Here is a 19,719-nt window from a genome sequence, read left to right as displayed (position 1 = left end):
TTAATAGCCATAAATAAATAATAATCAGGCATGTAATTGATGTTTAAATGGCTAATTTATTAAAAACAAAACAGCAAGGCCAATAGAAGTTACACAGAATGAAAACAAAACATATACAAATACTGATTATTTACGCAGAATGATAAATAATAACATACAATATTAAAAATACATACTTTTGCCATCAGCTGTTGACATGGCCTCCATGCTACCCCCATGTTCCCGTCAAGACACGCCCCCTAAACGTCACATCTCGACAACTCGACTATCATTGAAAATTCCCACTTTCCAAGTCCTATTTAAACATATTACCACTTTGTTGGGACGTTCATGTTCGCGCTCATCGTGGAATCCTGAAAATTCACACAGCAAGTGAAGGCAGCACGTGAGCAGCAACACATCCTCAACGCCACAGCAGCTCACAGAGTGGGAATGAGATTGAGCAAAACACACAACAACGTTGTACCTGCCTGAAGGAGCCTGGACGGTGTCAAACCACCGACAAAGTCACCGGATACGGAAGAGGAGTCCGGTCGCCGTTAATTGTGGAAAAGAAACCCCATTCAAAGTGAGTTTGTACGAGGAACTGAGTGGATTTAATAAGCGGACACCACACACGCGAGTGGGACCGTGGCAGATGTAAGATGACATCGATAAAAGGGATTAAACGGCAGAGATGTTAAGAAGATGAGGAAAAACATTATCTACACACTAAGGAGTCCTTTTGAAGTCGTCGAGCGGACAGGAATGGCTTGATTTCTCCTGCAGGACAACGGTGGGAGAATACTGTCAGACGCACTCATGCTTCTGTGGAAGAGAAAGAAAGTTTGCTGCGCCTGATTCGGATACATATCTACTTTCTGAGACGCACTGCTGCTGTCTGTTCCTGAACCCGGTCGGAGAGACCACCTGTTAGGTGTCGGATTATACTGTTCACAATGTCCAAACCCGTGCTAAAGAAAAACCACTGGACCTCCAAAGTGAACGAGTGCTCCGTTTGTAAAGATGCCCGCGGTGACTTGAATGTGCCACTGCGCGGCGGCGCGGAGAACGGAGAGTTCGCCTACATCGGGCAAGTTAACGAGGATGTCGTGGTTTACAAAAGTGGGAAATTAACCGAGGGGGAATTGCTGCTGGAAGTGGAGAACCTCTCGATATCCGGACTGCCGCTGTACGACGTGCAGACAGTAATAAAGAACTGCAAAGGTCCCGTCAGGTTGAAAACTGTCAGGCAAGGTAAGGACTGGAAGAGGCAGCGGCGCCCCGCAGCGCGCGCTCCGGTGACGGTAACCCCCGCCGTTACGCCAAACCTCATTCATAAAATTGGCCTTTCAGTTCGCCTTGCTTTTCGGGAAAGGAACATAGCTTGAAAAAACGACTAAAGTCGTTTTCTTAACCAATAGTATCCACCCTTCAATTCGGTTTACATGTAATCCACAAAGTAGCTCTTAATATTAGTAAAATGTCAACTTTTAATATGGGTTCGTTTCTTATTCCCACAGTCTTCTGCCAAAAATACAGGGAGGTGGGAGGGGACGAGTTGTGTTAACCAATATTAAAGTTGATATTTTATTGAAATAAGTGCTGCCCGGTGAAATATATGCATGTCGAATTGAAGTGTGCATGTTAACAATTCAGAAAAGGTATTTAGTCATATTTTGTGAGTTAGCCTACGTAACTGAATCGAAGAACCGATTAGCAAGGCCACGTTAAATTGTCGGATTTTTGAATGGACTTTGGCGTGAAGTTCTCTGGCACGTGTTGGGGCTAGTGATGAAAACATCAGCGCGCACACACTTTGTTTATCATGCTTCCTTTTCCCCCTGTAACCTTAACCCGATATGAGCCTATTACATTCGCCATCATCTTCCACATAGCAACAATGACATTCAACACTTAAAGTAATCGTATCTTTACAGGTGCAACATATCTCATTCCTTTTTAATAGGCTTACAAATAAACTATAGTAATCCTATAGTACATTTTAAAAGGATGCCATACATATATCAAAGCAAAACTTATATAGCTACTATTATAGGAATATTCTAGGAATATCATAGTGATGATGACATAGGAGATGAAATATACCACAACCTAGGATAAGGTCACTATCAAATCACTATTGAATACCAGACACATTATATGTTCCCTTTGGAAATACACTTGACTACTAAAGAGATGGACGCTAAGCAAAGTCTGGCTCGGCCTGGGCCTTTTATGTCTGGGCCTTTTTTTGGCAGTATCCATTAGGGCTAAATCTATTGACTCCTCATATAGGCTAGCCAGACCCAAGGTTTTTTTTTCCAGCAGATAACAGGAACATGAACATCAGGCTAGTGTGGCCGGTCTGGCCAGTTCATGGTCAGCTTGACTCAGCAAGGCCATGCAGTTTGACACTGAGCCACTCTGACAGGCTCCCAGCGTGGCAAAGCAGACTGCTGAGGGGATGCTCAGAGCCAGCCAGGGCCACAGCAACTTCCTATAGAGGCAGGCAAAAGAGCAGCCACTCTTCAAGGACAATTTCACATATTTATAACCTTGTGAACACTGGCGGCAATATAGGCCAGGCCTGTTCAGGAGGTTTACCAGGCTTTTTAAAGGTGCACCATGCAACATTTTAACATCATTCATCATTGCCATATTAATTTTGAGACATTAGTGTATTTACTGTAAACAAATGAAAAATTGCCAAGAAGACTGGCAGCCTCTACCTGTGTTTTACATCATGTGCCATCAGAAAGAAATGGGAAATGTGGTCTTAATTATGAGCAACACTATCACTGACAATGCCACTGACTTCAGAGAGCGGCTGCCAGTCGTTTTGAGCATGGTCTCATTTGTTTACAGCAGGGCTGGGCGATCGTGCAACTGGGAGGGCCGAGAGTACTTGTTATCATTCCAACCAAAGACTACACTTCACTGATAAATTTGATTATCCTCCTCTCAGTTTGATGATTATTAATCAGTGAAACCACCATGGTGTAGTGTTGGAATGGGTTAGAATAAAACCTGCATGCCCTCCAAAGGACATGATTGTTCACCCCTGGTTTACCGTAATCATACCCTGTATTCCACTATTAATTTGTTAATGAGAAATTGATGTTTAAAAATGCTGCATGTAGCACTTTTAATTTTGTTACGCACAAGTGGAAATATCTCTGCATTGTTGACTTTTACAAATGGCACTAGCCTAAATTATGTATAAGCGCAAATGGGAACAAACTACTGCTGCAGTAACAGCCTTACTATGCACATAGGATATAGGCATACATCATTGTGAAGTATGACATCTTAAGTTGGTTGAAACAATACGTAGTTCTTCCAAGCACTGTATTGGTCTTGTTTCATTACCTTCAGTGTTAGCTACACCCCCCCTCCTCCATTCCCTCTGCAGTGTGTAATGACTGTAGACAATATGAGGAAACTCAGTTCTCTCTGAACCAATCAGCAGTCCCGGGGCTTCCTGCTCCCCTTTTCCACAACCCATCTGGGGACGGCGGGTGTCACCGCCATACAACGTCACATGATCAGATTCCATTTCCAATTTTTAATAATTCACGCTGTCTGGGAATTTCCCTCCCTAATCAGCCTTAATTGGGAAAATATGCTTGGCAACAAGGGCCATCTGTAAAATCTAAGTGACCTAATTTTACCCGGAGCTTGTACCATTTTCACAGTTTTAATAAAGTGAGATATGAGGAGATTTATTACCGCAGTGTATTGGCTCTCTGATATTCATGATGCCTTCTGTTGGTGCTGACCGCCAACAGTATAAAGAGACGTGTTGAAAAGTGTGATGTCGGAACGTTTCAACACTCTCCTCAGTCAAGTTAGCGCACACACATACGGACACACACACAGGGCATTTATAGTCTGAGTGCTGAGCTGATAAGAGGCTCTAACCGATACTACTGCAGAGATTGTAATGTTTGCTTAGGGTTTCATTGGGAGGTATTGTGTGAAAAAGAACAAGATTCACACACACTGCAAAACACTCACACCCTCAGCACTGCCACCGAACCTCAGCCATGAAATGGTCACTTTAGTCTGTATTGATCCAGGCAGAAGCTGTGGGAAAATCACTAACTGGATTATGTAATGAAGGGATGTTTCAGACAAGCACACCAACAGAAACACATTCTCACTCCTCACCCTTTTCAACAAGCAGCTACTGACCTTCACATAGACAATCACCTTTTTATTGTCCTTACACAGAGTTATACTTCAGTCTTAAACTGGCCCTCACAGAAGGAGATGTGCCACAGTGACAGAGCAGCATGTTGTGTTTAGTGCACATGTTATGATAAAATTTGTCAATCGGATAAACCCCAGAACTTCTTTGTGGATAATCTTCATGAGAAGATGCCCTACTGCTCTACATATGCAAAGTGATCAGAGGGTAACACACACTGATGCACAAACGCACACACACAGGGACAAACAGAGGTTTTACTGTGAGAGCAGATTAGTGTAACTGCCTGTCATGCTCTCCCCAGTGTTTATACACACACTGGGTGAGTTAATAGATCAGACCGGCAGTACAATTTGCTGATGCGTCACGGCTCCGCCTGTACTTGGGGGATAGAAAGTGGAAGACTGAATTGGTATCAGTGTATTTTGTTTTCATTGGAAGAGTTTGATTAGTCCATTTGAGTATTGAGTCACTAAATTAAGTATATTAAGAAAGACATGCCTTTAGATTATTGTGCAACCCTGTCTGAACTGTTTGTATTTGCGATATATGGAAAAATGAAGGTTAATAGGTCAGCCTTCATGCCGCCTCAGTCTCCCTCCCTCAAAGAATCCACTGGCCAAACAGCCACCCACTCAATAGCTAGATGACAAGCTAGCAGTACACTGCTAATGTTTCTGAGAACCAGAGATTGGTATTTTTACACTTACTGGAGGTGCAAGCCACAACACAGCAACTTTTAGGCATGTTTCTCAATCTCTTTAAACAATGTGGTATGGTCTCAAAGCTCACTAACAAATATGGACAATACTCTTCAATCTGGACTTTTGTATTCTTTCGCCCAAAAGAGATTTTTGTTGTAGGATGTGTGTGTGTGCGTTTGTGTGCTCTTGTATGTCCTTACAAGGATAGACATTTGATAAATGATGAAAATCCTACATAGTGAGGATATTTTGCCAGTCCTCACTTCTTTAACGGGACCATTTTAGGATCAGGGCTTGGGTTTAGGGTTAAGATTAGAATTAGTCATATAGTGGTAAGGGTTAAGGTTAGAGAATGAATGTAGCCAATGAAGGTCTTCACAAGTATAGTAATACAAACGTGTGTGTATGCATGTGTGTGTTTATGGACATGAAAAACGGCACCCCGGCCCTGAGTTCAGGGTTTCCCCAGCAGGTATGTTGTGTCAGCCCTGCTTTTCCCATGCAGACTAATCATGGATGGGGGATTCTGGGAATGTATGAGAGAGACTTAGAAAAATTCACTTGAACAGGCACTTTTCTCAGTCACTCTTTATGTAGAAGAAGAGAGCCAGGCTTGTTCACTTGCAGAGCGCCAGTGTGTGTGTTTTTTTTTTTTTTGTCCTAGCTGCATCATATTGTGTAGCTGGTGTGATGAACGATGCCTTCTCGCCGGGTCTGGACTCCGCTGTAAATTTCTGCAAGCAGAAAGTGTTCTCTCTTTCATGTGGTAGTGCGAGTTGCTAACTAGGCCTCTCCCGCTCAAATTTACAGCGCTGTATTACTGTATTAACTCCAGGCTCCGTGTGTATGTGTGTCAGGGAGACGGAGAGTGCGAGAGTGAGTGTTTCTGGCAAGCGTTGCATATGGAAGTGTTTATTTCCTCTCTCTCAGCAGGAAGTCGGACACCCCTCCTCACCCCCCGCCCTTCTCCTACCTTTGTATTCTCTGACAGCAGTGGAACGACTTCACTTCCTCTCCTAGCCTGGTTTTAGGAAAGATCTCTGGCTTCAATTTGAGGGTGTGTATGTGTGTGTGTGTGTGTGTGTATGTGTGAGAGAAAAAGGCAGAGATAGAATTCACATGTGTATAGTGTAAGCAGTATGCCTGCTTTAAGTTTTATTTGTGTTTGTGTGTGTGTGTGTGTGTGTGTGTGTGTGTCTCTGTGCCCAGCTTATGCACTGTATTTAAATACACTGGAGGGACACCCAGTTACCAACTAAATAGACCATGAAATCTTGTTGTCTCACTAATGCGGTGCTTTTTTGTGATTCCACTAAATAGGCATACAGACACACACACACACACACACACACTCTCTTCCTCCTCCTAGTTTCATTGCAGGATCGTCTTTCTCTTCCTGATTAGCTCAAGTGCAGCCTGTTGTATCGAGCGTGAATGGGGATCGGTCACACTTGGCACTTGCAGTTACACACTCTGTCAGAGGAAGAGAAAGGCCAACTAATTTACGATGGAGAGTTTAGTGGGGTGGGGAGGCAGAGCGGACCGTCACATCCCAGTTCCCCTTCCTTTCACTTGAAGACTGCTCTTGTCCATTCTCCTCACATGGTTAACAAGGTTTTTAAGGATAGGATCAGATAAACCTGTAGCATTTTAACATCAATGAATTATTACCACATATTACCCTAAACAAATGAGACCATGGCAGAGAAGATGGGCAGCCTCTACCGGCCTCTACACTGCATTTTACGTTGTGTGCCACTGGATCTGATTTAGCAGAAAAATTGCTTTATGGCACAAAGAACAGTAAGGGGGCCACTGTTGTTCCTGTGCAAACAGAGCTGAAGCTGTCAGAGTTTATCGCAATCACGTCTTGCAAATGACACCCTTAAATCACTCATACGCTGTTAGTTTAGGAAAACATCAAGATTTAAGTCAGGGTAACAAGGCAGGTTTCTCAATTAGATGCCACACAAAAGTTTGGAGCCCTAAAGGTTCTATTATTAGAAGTCCATTGAAATGTCACCGAACAGCAGGACCAAAGAGACACAACCTGTTCTCCAGGTCTGTGCATTGTCTAAGAGGTGCACATTTCCATGTCGCATCTGTGCCACTAAATCACTCAGGTTGAATTGCTTTTTATGTGCATGGCCATCATTATGGCCTACATTGGCTATTTAAGCTTCTATATAGGTTTCTATGGCAATTGTTGCTGTTGGCCTGGTATCAAGGTTATCAAGGAAGCAGATAAAGAGATCATAATGTGGTCGCAAGCTGTGTTCAAGGCTATTGTGTTTTCATAACACAATGTGCCCTCGAGAACCATTCAAAACCAGTCTAATTCTGAACCAATGCTAAGAAAATCTGTCAACAGTCTATTCCCTCAATGGTCAACCCTTAAGGATACGCAGGGCAAAGTAATTTATTCCACATTTTGCTTTCTTTACCCTGTCAGATGATGAAATGGCGAGTCTTTTTTGAGTGTCGGAACACAGTGGAAAATTATCCCCAAGCTGAATATCTGGTTGTCTCGGTTTCAGTTCCCAAAGTGTCCGTTAACCCACCCAAAGCGTAGGATGACTTGACAAATCTACTCACAAGGCCTCCGCTTATTCCCGCACTGTCAGTCCGGCTGTCTGGTTAGCATAATCCCCCGGCTGGGAGGTACGGTGATGCTCAGCGTTAGCGTCATTAGCCTACAACCCCAGAGCAGCTACACATTTTAATCAAAGGTTTTTTTACTGAGCATTAAGATGCTGAAAATAAGCATGTTGTTTCAGCCACTTCAGCTTTTTAGCATCAAGCTTTTTTTTTCTCGGGTTTAGTGCGTCACATTTGTCATTCAGCCAAAGAATGACTAGCTACAGCAAGTAGTACTGAACACAAATGCTGCGAAATTTAAATGCAGTAGCTGTGGCTGTGCGCTGAAATGTTGCACCAGGGTAGAAGACCCCGACCCACTGTCACATCAGAGTTCATACTCACTCTGCCATCCTTCATTGTGCACAGTCTTTACAGTCTTTGAGCGTAGGCAGCTCTGTTCCTTGTCCTGTGTTAAGTCAGGAATGGGATCATATGCATGCCTGGAGATAGCAGCGGTGTGTGTGTGTGTGCGTGCGTGCGTCTGTTGGTGTGTGTGTCTGTTTGTGTGTGCGTGTGCCACACAGGCTGACGTGGCCAAGTCTTCTGTCAGCTCTGCTGCTGTTAAACTAAGATGAGATGTGCTTCTGCCTCCAGCGGGCACAAAGCAACCAGGAAGCAAAATGATGGGAGTGGGAGAGGCTGTAGGCATTATTAATATGGCAGAGACTAGGCCTAGTTGCATGGAGATATGACTGAGAAAAAAGTGCTCCTTGCTGCCAGTGCCTTGAAAATGTCAGTCAAGTTTTGTGTCTCAATTCAGCTGCTGTCTCTACAGAAGGAAACATAGCTTAGTGCTTTTACATCCGTAATTCCACCTCATCTTTCTGGAATGTTCTTCGTAGCATATTTTGCCACCTGAGATGGCAGAAAACCTAAAGACAAAGGCTTACGTAGAGTTAATTTGTTGTCATTAAAGCTAATTGTGGGCTTGGTTTCTTTCTTGTTTGCGGCTGCACCCAGAAAATCTGTCTGTACGTTATCGCTCAGGCTCCTGGAGATACCGGTGTTTGTTTTATTTCCCCTCAGAATTTTCTCTTTTTTCGTTTCTTTACCTTTAATTATGTTCTGGCTGGGGCCCCAGGGTCTGATTACACAAATCCCATTAATGTAAAGTTCATCGGAAGCTTACTCACACACATGCGCGCACACACACACACACACACACACACACACACACACACACACACACAGGCACACAGACAAAACAAAGGGGTATCTATGGTTTCAGATTAAGAGGATTTAGACATGAGTCTGTTGTCTGTCGCAGCAAGCAGACAACACACAACCACACACACACACACACACACCCAAACTCCTACCAATGGCAATTATGTGGCACACAACAATGCCTCGCCGAGCCACACGGCCCTGCTCTTCCTCCTCCTTTTCCTCCTCCTCGTCATCTTTTCTCCCTCTATTCATCTCATCCCCGCTCTTTATCTCTCCTCTCTCAAGTCTTCATCTATTCTCTCTGCACTCTTTGTCATGTGAATATGGGAGTTGTGACGGCTCTCATTAAGGGGCAGCCCATTCTGAACCAGGGTGGGGGGGGGGTCACTTCACGGCAGTTATGGATGACAGTGTGTGTCAAAGCGTTGAGGACTGCTTTCTGTGGGTGTTAGTCACTATCAAGGAAGGGGGGGGGGCAGGGGGACTGAGGAGGGGGGGGGGGGGGATTTGGAGAAGGGGAGACAGATTGGCAGCATGTGTTAGTGTTTATGTGTAGGAAATGACAAACTCAATGTTGGTGGTGCTCTTCCAGGAAGTGTTTTACTAATTGATGTGTTTATAGTCGATCAGGCATTATTGCACTCACTCTGAGCCCCCTTGACATTTACACCTTGCACATGTCAATAATAAATCTAAATTTGCTATTAGTTTAGGAGCTGTCACTGCAAATAACCTGGAAAGGAATGGTAGTGTTTGTGAAATGTTTGTGTGTAATCTATATGTCTTCTTGTGTCCACATCTTGTCGTGTGTGCATGGTGTGCACACAGTGAAGGAGGCGCCTCCAGTTCTGGTATCTGGAAATATAGGTCTGTGTGATGGAGACCAGCGCTTGAACCGGCTTTGATTGCGAAAGCATGTGTGCCCCGCGGTTAGCTGGAAACTGTCAGGGCACCAAATGACTTTGGTAATCTGTTGCGATGGCAGGGGGGATATGGCTATGTCATCGGCATCGCAGGTGGCCTCCCAGCGCTGATGGATGCTCAGTAATAACTGGTTAGCAGCTAAGGGCCAAGTGGATACAGTGTGTAACATTATCAGAGCTAACCTGAGTCAGAACGCCTAGCTCTCTGCGAGGACTCTGTATCCAATCTGTATCGCACAAGTGTATCCAATACACTTGTGCGTTCCCTAAAGCCGGGCACACACTACATGAATCTCTGTACCGCTCACATTCAACAACCTTCTTTCCTGTAGTTTCTTGTCTCACCGATTTTAGTGATGTGCACACAGAATTTTACATATCTCACAGGAGTGTTGCAGACAAAATCAAACATGTTTGAAAACCTTGGGATGTCTGAGACAGCTCAAAGACCGGGTGAGACTGCTTCTCTGATCCGCTCAAACTTAATGACTTTCGGTGATGGCTGCATGCACTGCTGGCTGAGTCGGTTGTGACATGGACATTTTGTCTCGGATCTCAGAAACTTGTCTGGGACAGCTAAATTAGGCTTCAACTTGTGTAGTGTGCGCCCGGCTTAACCAACTTTTGAAAGAGTTTATGTTAAAGGATAAGGCTAGTTTTTTTTTATGCATTGCTTACCGTCAACAAATCCTATGAAAATAACAAAATCAATAATGCGTTTGCTCTACTCCCGTTACTTTCTGACTTCCCATGTACCGTTTTTAGCCGTCAACCTGGAAGTCATTGGCTCTAATTGTAAGCTAAAAACCTTGAAATACAGCTCACAAAGACATAGTTTCAACAGTTTCACGGAACTTCTTTCCTGAGATCGCAAACGTGTTTACAGCCGGCTTATTAAGTTGTTTGAGGAAAAAGTCGGCTGGCCCGGTGCATCGTGATGATGAAATATGCTGCCCAGAGCAACGGCATGGCTCTTTGATGTGTTTTTAATCCTTTTTTTAATACAATGGAGTTCTATGGCTGCTGGGACATGGCTGCACTGGGCACCGGCTACATGGACGAGACTTGTTGGCAAAACAAAATCATTGCTGATTTTGTTATTTTCATAGGATTTGTTGACGGTAAGCAATGCATTAAAAAACACCGGCCTTATCCTTTAACTAATTTCTATGATTTCTAACCTCTTCAGTTCTCGGTTTGCTCTTCAGGGGAGAAGCAAAGTAAAAGCTCCAACAAGGAAAAAGAACAGATAACTCTGAATACAGATTAGATTTGTTTTGTACACCCGTAGTGAAATAGTAGTTTTCCCCTAAACATGTCTCTGAGCATGTCCAGCCTTGCTCTGGTTCTTTTATCAGCCTTTAGGGGCCAAGTACTGGCTGTGAACATGGAGGCAGACTCACTGCTTCATCAACACCTCTCTAATGACTGTGTAAGAGCGAGACCGCTAGTGTGGACCAGACGCGAGTCAAATAGTTTTTGTAAATTATTCTTCACATCTTTTTTTTTTTACCCTCTGGGCATACTAAATGGGCTTGGGCATACAGCACAATACAATGACGGCCAGAGAGTTTAAACTGTCAGTTATAGTCAGGCTATTTTTCTGCGATTAACAACTTGTCTGACACTATCCACATTGTCATGATGTGGTAAATGAGTAGAATACAAGTAAAAGGAAACAAAGCTAAGGAAAAATGCTAAGAATAATTTGTAAATGCCATCTGATCCAAGACTGATGTGGACACGCACAGCCAGGGTTGCCTACTCAGATAACCATGGTAGCACAAGCACCATGGTAGCACAAAGTTATGCTTTCCCACTGTGTGTGTGTGTGTGGGGGGGGGGGGAGTGTCTCATAGTGGAACATAAAGGTCAGTACACATATGAAAACCACAGTAGACAGAGTTTTTCCTCATTTTTCACAGACATAATCAATCTATACAGTCATTAGTCATTGCTATATACAACAACATGCCACAGGCCTCATCTAACCAATCCAGTGAGTAAAATGTAAAAGCTTACTGATATAGGATTTTAATTAGACAAGCAGAGACTAATTAGCAAAGACAGAAAAATGATTGAGTCTTAATTAAGAGGTCACTGGTGATGGATGAAGTGTCTGAGTGTCCGTCTTCTCTCTCCACGGTCGGCATTAGCAGAGGATGCTAATGGCTAGTCTCCTGACGTGATTGACAGCGATGAAGTGGCCTGTTTCCGTGGCAACTCCAGCACACCCCATAGGTCAGGTCAGCGCTGGCAGCTGACCCACCCTATTCTCTTATGTTCCTTCAATGTATTGAAATGGAGAGCATGATCTGAACCACACACGCACATTAAACAAAGACTGAATACAAATACATCCCTTATCAGATATTTCTGTAACAATACATACTGTATATTAAGGAACGATGTTGGGGTAAAAAGCCAAAACAATAACTGGCATTAAACATCAGTTGTGGCGGGGCTTGGCCACATTTCGGATAATAGACCTAGGGTTTCAGCTTGGAGGCTTTATTGTTTAAAGCCTTAAAAAAAGACTGATATTTTGTGACCCCTGTCTCATTCTTTTTCCCTTTTTTTCAGGGGTGAGACATTCATTCCCTTATACCCATCACACGTTCTCACATTTTATAGCACTTGAGAAAATCACTTTCTACAAATCATGTCTGTTCTTTATTGAGCGTTATCTAATTAATTGAAGGAAGTAAAAGTTCTATTATTATGACAATTTATCAGTGAATCCTCATGCCTTGCCTGCTAATTTTCCCACAATTCCCACAATCTCCTCTTCTTGTATTAAGAAAGAACTATATGTCATCACCGCGACTTTGCCTTGAGACTGTGCAGAATCAGAACTTTGTGCTGCTGCTCCCTTCCAAGTTCCTTAAATCTCTCTCTCTCTCTCTCTCTCTCTCTCTCTCTCTCTCTCTCTCTCTCTCTCTCTCTCTCTCTCTCTCTCTCTCTCTCTCTCTCTCTCTCTCTCTCTCTCTCTCTCTCTCTCTCTCTCTCTCTCTCTCTCTCTCTCTCTCTCTCTCTCTCTCTCTCATTTTGCCATATGCCCCACACGTACCCTTCCTGAGTGAATTTGACATCGAGTCAAATCCACTTAAGATCTTGCACTTGCTCCAAGAGCAGTTGGTATAAATTAGCTTCGATGCGGTATTCTGATGAAAAGTGAGCTTACAAGAAGAAGCACCATTTGAGTGGGGAGTCCATTTGCCTCTATAATTCAGGAGCCCCCAGCTATATGACAAACTAACCAAACTTAGGCTGCACTATCAATACACAGGTCCATCCAGGCAGTACAGCTATTGTTGCCATCAATCTGTCTTCATACCTTGTAGCAGTACAAAATTGTGGGTACATTTTACAATCTGCTGACAGTAGAGAGGCTTATTGGGTCCCATCTCACCTAGGTAAGATCATGACAGCACAACAAAATTAAAGTTACCTCATTGGCGTCTGTAACAAAAAAATCACTATAATATTCCTATAAAATTCCTATCGGGACTTTGTGTGTCTGTAGAACTGCAATAGTGAGTTATGCAGTGACCATATGTCACTTAATGGTATTTTTAATCTTCTGTGGTATCACTACAATATTCCTATAAGAGCTTATAGTTTTGTTGAGGTGTCTGTATAGTATCCTTCTCAAATGTATTATAGGATTAATGCAGTTGTTTTTCATGAGGGTGTTTTGCCCGCTTAGCCTCTGAGTGTATCTGATACCCATATGGAAATTGCGACAGACAGTAGGATTATGACTTGACACAGGCCCTCCAGGACTTGTCATCACGCCTGTATTTGCAGTATATCCAATGACTGCTAAGCAGCACGCTGACTGACTGTCGCTGGTCTTTAGAGAGGCCGTGTGAAGTCGAGGCTTACCGCACATTGCATGCTGTTGATGCTATTCTCAACCCTTTCATGTGGGCATGTGTTTTTTAGCTGCGTGTTGGGTCAAATGAGCATGGGATTCTGTGGGCTGGGTCTGTAATTCCATTTGTCACTTGGAAATGCACCATTCTCTCTCTCTCTCTCTCTCTCTCACACACTCTCACACACACACACACACACACACACGCACACACGCAGGGTTAAAGATACATGCCCTTAGGATAAATATGTAAGCTTAATGCATACAGAGACTGCATTAGTTTGCATGCAGGGGTATTGTCTCACACACATACATGCGTATGGTGATACTGTTTCACTGCACCCTGTACTGCTCAGGAATGCTCTGTTTACATAGCTGGGATTTAGAGTTGCTCGGGCCAGATCAGTGTGTTTGTCTCTCTCAGGTGTCTGCTGTGTCACTGACAGGTTTTTATAGGCCCCGGTATGGCTCACACTCCACCAAATGTTAGGCTACACTTCTGCACCTCGTCTAGTTTTTCCTCTCCCCACTGGTTTTATAAGAGGACGTCATGGCGTACGGACTCCAGGGAAGTTTAGAGCGATCATTGAAATGTACTTCAGTATTAATGTCGTTCATTTTTGCAGTAAACTTTGGTGAAAACCTGGCAGTGGGCTCTATTGAGAAAAGTTTTGGTATTGAATTTTTCACCTGGCCCGCTATTAGTTTGTCTGAAACTGTGCCATTGTGATGAATGCACACCCTCATCATATATATTCTGACTTCCCAGCCTTATACTTACCTACCTGACTTCATTTGTCAGTGGTGGAGATAAGATTGGGCTGGTTTATACAAGTGCGACTTGCATTCCCGCAGATAGCCTATCAAATTAGACTCTGTGCCGCGAATGAGGGCCACACTGATTGTCAAACAGAATTCATCTTTTCTTCCCTGCCCTGGAATTGAATCTCCCTAGCCAAGCGCATCATTGTAAAAGCAATATGCAACATCAGCACGCCTTTTTATAGGATCTCTCTCTCAGACCCCCACCCCGCCTCCTCCCACTGATGTCCCTACTCGATGCACCTCGTCGTGAAATGACAGTTCCTATACCAGTGATGTATTGCACCAATCTGTTTAACACATTGAGAATCACCTATTTTCCTAAAGACTCATCGGCGCAAACAGGCAGAGGATTGCCGCCGAACACAGACGTTCCTCCATGTCCTCAAGCTCTACTGGGCTCCAGAGCTCATAAATTAGACAAGGAATCTAATTTCCCTGTGGGGCTCTTAGGCTCCGAGTGCACATAGACACACTCTGTTTTTTTTCAGGGGCGGTTGATTTCTATTCCTCTTGATGTAAATGGGCTGATAAGGGGACAGTCGGAACTGGATTGTGGCCTAGTTGCTTGCTGAGTCACTCTGGACAAGCGCGCTCTTTCTGTCACGCTGACTGCAGAGTTATAGCTGAGGACATGCCAGGCCTGTTTGGTGGAGTCGTGTCCTAATGACTGGAGATACTGTTGTTGTGAGAGGGGAGTTTATTACAAGTGGTGAATTGAGGTCCCAAGACTCTTCAGGGTCATAGAAGGTGCCACGCACTTTTGAACAATGTTATCACAGAAAACAGCTGGGAAACTGGAGTGAGAATGAGTGTGATAAGGAGAATAATTTTCGGCATTGTCACGTCACTGAGCTCTACTGTTGAAGTCTTTTCTCCTTTTGAAGGGAATTTTGTTGTTCTTCAGCTCCGTTTCACATTCTTTTTTCACTATCTCTGACTCTCCCATTGCTCCCTCCCTAATTCCTCTGTGGGTGCGTGTGTGTGCGTGTGTCACTTCCTCCATCCATTGTGTCCTCTCCGTCCACCGTTCTGTTTGTTCCGGTTGACATTTAGAGGGGATCTGACATTTTCTCTTTGTCCTGCCCTGCGTGGTTAGAGGTCGGGACACTGTCATGGATTATAGAGCGGGCCAGGCATTTCGCACCATGTAATCTCGATGTAATGAAACATGCGGTAGGGGCGTGTTCCATTCTCAGTGTTTAAACACAAACAGGCCAATGAGAAAGGTGTAGACTCGGGTGATTGACAGCCTGCATACTGGTGCCTCTGCCTCTGCTCATCGCGGTCTCATCTGACACCCGACTCCTGCCGACAGTTTGGCGGTTTGGAGAGAGATTGATTTATTTTTTTCATATTAACTTCTCACTTCTACTTAATACACAGTGAGCCTCATTGTTCAATATTGCCTCATGTGTTCAGAACCTGAACTGACAAACCAGTGTTGACTTTATTAAAATCATGAAACCTGCATGACAAGTGCCAAGTTTCAGTGCTCTTTGACTTGGAGTTGTGAGATTATTGGTTGGAAATATGAATGCATTCCATTAAAATTCTTTTTAAATACTGCTTGATAAAGAGAATTCCAGGTCCCTCCTTTTCCGATGTGCACTGAAAAGGAGCAAAGAATGTAAGTCCAATAGGAACCTAGTGAGACTCCACCCATGGTGCTAGTGAGCTGGTGTGTTTATTAGCCTCCATGCAGCCCCAGCCGGTTTACTGCGTCCTTAGCAGGAATGGTTGGAATCCTACCCAGCCAGTCGGGGCTGTTTCCCTGTTCTTCATCACACCGTCTCCGGTTCGCTGTCGGTTAGTGGTCCAGGCACATGCCAGAGTCAGGCATGCTTCCTGAGTTATTCACAACAGAAGTGGGACACTCAGAAGAATGCGTCAACACAGAGGTGGAAGACGTCGTGGTTTGAGTTCAGTCGTCTTCAGCCTCATGAATCGTTACAGCCATAGCAGCGCTCAGACTTACTCAGTAGTGCAGAACAGCGTTTCTTAATTTGTAGGTTGGGACCCAAAATGACACATGGATTTATTCCTCAGTGTGGGTTCTAGGCAGAAAAAAAGCTGTAGAACTCCTGGTGTAAAGATTCAAATATTTATGTACCAATGTGGAGCGTTTCTGCCCCTAAACAGAAATTGCCCATTCTGGCGCTAGTGTGCGCTGTGGGAACACCTGAGATGACAGTCATCTCATCAACCAGTCTTCCTGTGTGTGTGTGTGTGTGTGTGTGTGTGTGTGTGAGCTGTATGTGTGTGTAGGCACCTGTTCCCATAGCTGAGCCAGTCAGACAGGTTAGGGTGAAACTGCAGCATACCTCCACTGCACCTGTCAGCAGGTGGAATGGGCGGTGCAGAATGCATCACATGGGCGGGATAAAGATCAGAGGCCCCAGGGTTTCCATGAAGATGTGACCACACCCGCACCAGCCCCTGTTTTTGTATTGCGCTCTTGTTTCCTCACTGGTAAACGCAAATTCCCAAGGGCCACTTAAACCTCGCTGAACTTATATTTAAAGTGTTTTTGGCCCACCTCAAAGCATCGGACTCTAAATCAGAAAGCCATATCCACGGTAGACGGCAATTAAAAAAGATTGATTATCTATCCAGCCACAGTTTGGGTCGATCTATCTTTACCCTAGTTAAATACTGTACTTAAGCACCCTCCATCCCTCCACTCTTATCCTCTCTCTGTCCGTCTTGAGAGTGTAAACATGACGTCTGAGGTGATTGGAGTCAGGTGGCCTTTTGGTTGCCACGGCAATGGGGCCCTAAATCCCGAGGCTCCGACCGTCTCCAGGGGTTTGACTGATTACTAAATAAAATCTCCCTGGACACGCATACACACACACACACACACACACACACACAGACACACACACACACACACACACACACAGACACTCACTCAGACTTGGAAAGCGGTAGATAAACAGTGGTGGGGAGTGAAGAGCGGAGAGGAGAAGCTCTTAGTCTCATGATGTTGCAGGCAGATAACTTTGTTTGGCTGTCTGTGTGTGGACAGACCACATTCCTCCCGTCTCTCTGCACAAACAGCTAGGTACAGCAGCGTCGTTGTCCACATCTGGTCATAGTTGAGTCTCTGCCGCATATTGGCAGTTGGACCACACTGTTATTTCGTAAGAGAATGGCATGAAATCAGTACAGACTTTGTTGAACTCTCATTCACTTTCAGTTTACGAATCAAACCGATTTGCTTTTTGACGAGTAGATTCATACTTATGATAAGTTATGAGCAGGGGCACAGTGGAGGGTAAATCCACCTAAACTGGCTTGTCTGAAGAACGGTACATGAGTTGTTAATTAAAAAAAAAGTCAAATAAATTAAATCAATCAATCAATCAATCAATCAATCAAATTTAGTTTACCCACCTTTATATATGTGTAATGGAGCTTATATCACCTTTTTAGGGTGACATAAATCTTTATGAGATAAAGTCGTAGTGTACATCATAGTAAGTAGTGTTAAACTGAGTGATGTGAAGAGAGGGTCTTAATAAGCAGAAATTTATGCTTTTCTGAATAGATTTTTGTTGATATTGGTGGTTACCTTATGATGATTACCGACTGAAGTTCATAGTTTACTTTCTTATTTAGATATTTCGGAGTCCTCCCTCCACTCTACTCAGTAGTGAATGGGAATGTGCAGTTTTAGCAGTAAGCTCTAGGAAGTAGAGAGTCATCGGTGCTCTGCATCACCTTTCTCCCCCACAGGCTTGCCCTGCCAGATAAGCTAGGCTGGCTCCTCTTCAGGCCTGCAGCTTCTACTAATCTATGGCACAGAGAGGAGAGAGGGCCAAGGGATTAGCATGACAAACTGTCTGATGACGACTTACTTCAGTCATAATACATGTGGGAATATTTCATCAAGCATTAGCAAAAGGTATTATAGTCACCGAAGCTACTACTGCTCTCATTTGTGAATTTCATAATGGGGGATATACAAAGACAAGCATAGCGTATACGCTCTGAACTCCCAAGTATGTGCAGTATGTAAGTGAATGCGAGGGAGTTTACTTGAAAGAATTGAAAGGCAGCAGTCAAACAGGGGGAGGTAGCATTAATGTTTCCACAGGAAAATCTTTGTTGGGAAGTGTGTTATATTTGAATGCAGTTTTAAACAAATGATGTCATAGCTTTGTACACCATTGTAAAAGGGAGCAGAGGAAAAATGTGTTGCTTTGTTCTCCAAGTATCACATCCAGACTCTTGACCACAGCTGTGTGTGTGTGTGTGTGTGTGTGTGTGTGTGTGCATGCTGGCAAGTGTGCACTGGCATACATGCTTGTGTATGCTGTGTGTGTGGTCTAAATACAGCTCATGACTGCTGCCCAAATAATCATATGCCAAAAGGCACAAGCAAGGTCATAAAAGTGACTTTGTTTTGCAGCCCTAAACATAGACCCACTCTATATTTTGATACTATCTTTCTACAGGCAATTGTTTCATTGTTGTGAGTCAGCTATGCATCTGTATTCGGCTCCTGTTTACCACCCCACCCCAGGCACATTTTTTGCTTTACACGTGCTTCGTCCACATATCATTGTTCTCAATGTCAGTTTCTTATTTTCTTTCTACAGATTTAGCCATGTTAGCCAGCTTTGAGTAATCACATTTTCTTTCCATTAGCCAATCATAGTGCACAGTGCCAGTGACCTGGGGAAGATGGAAATGTATCCCAGTCCTGTTTAGTGGGTTTAGCCCCATGTGCCTAGATGTGGCCCAGTAACTATGGGGGAAATGGGCCATCCAAGCTGTGATCCTGGCTTAACCTCCACTCACTTTTTGGCGGCTAGAAGGCGTGCACACACAGACACACACGCACACACACACACACACACACACACACCACTACTCCTACACATCTCCCTTCTGTCTGACGCTTGCTCAGATGAATTAGAGCAGACACAGGAAGACAGGGGAGGTCTGAGTTTGTGTGTGTATGTGTGTGTAGTGTGTGTGCACGCACGCACGCACGCACGCACGCACGCACAGACACATGCATTTCTAATCGTGTGCGTGTGTGCATTACCTGCTCATCTGGTCCATTTCTCTGACTTGTTTCTGCCCTGCTAAGCGCCAGCTGTACAGAGAGGTATTTCAGTCTACCTGGCTGTGTAAAGAGCACACAGCACCACAGCCTAGGTCAGCCACAGAGCCCATCACTCTATTTATAGTAGAATGAATGACAGGCAGAGGACAGTGTAGGTCTGATCGAGGCGTAGAATGAGATTGTGTGCATGTTTGTGTTGCATGGGTGACGTACTGTATATGTCTACTGTATATGACATGGGACTCAATGACAAAGGATGATTTTATCCTGCGAAATAGATGTAAAGTCCTAGGCTGACAAAATCATTACAA

General features: G+C 44.1%; 1 protein-coding gene across 1 annotated transcript in view; it reads left to right on the top strand.

The window, feature by feature from the left end:
* Positions 1–436: 436 nt before the first annotated feature.
* Positions 437–19,719, top strand: part of LOC139640134 (membrane-associated guanylate kinase, WW and PDZ domain-containing protein 1-like) — a gene marked incomplete at its 3' end in the record, with an annotated part of 108,703 nt that continues 89,420 nt past the window's right edge. Inside the window, exon 1 of the mRNA XM_071514308.1 lies at positions 437–1,236. Coding sequence (XP_071370409.1) covers positions 939–1,236 — 298 coding nt within the window. The remainder of the gene's footprint in view (positions 1,237–19,719) is intronic.

Source organism: Centroberyx affinis, unplaced genomic scaffold (genome assembly GCF_046629955.1).
Source record: "Centroberyx affinis isolate AG114_WGS23_722 - 3 ecotype Tasmania unplaced genomic scaffold, CSIRO-AGI_Caff_v1 ptg000285l_1, whole genome shotgun sequence".
Taxonomy (NCBI): domain Eukaryota; kingdom Metazoa; phylum Chordata; class Actinopteri; order Beryciformes; family Berycidae; genus Centroberyx; species Centroberyx affinis.
Note: the sequence above shows the minus strand (reverse complement) of the source record. Positions and strands in the feature narration are given on the sequence as shown.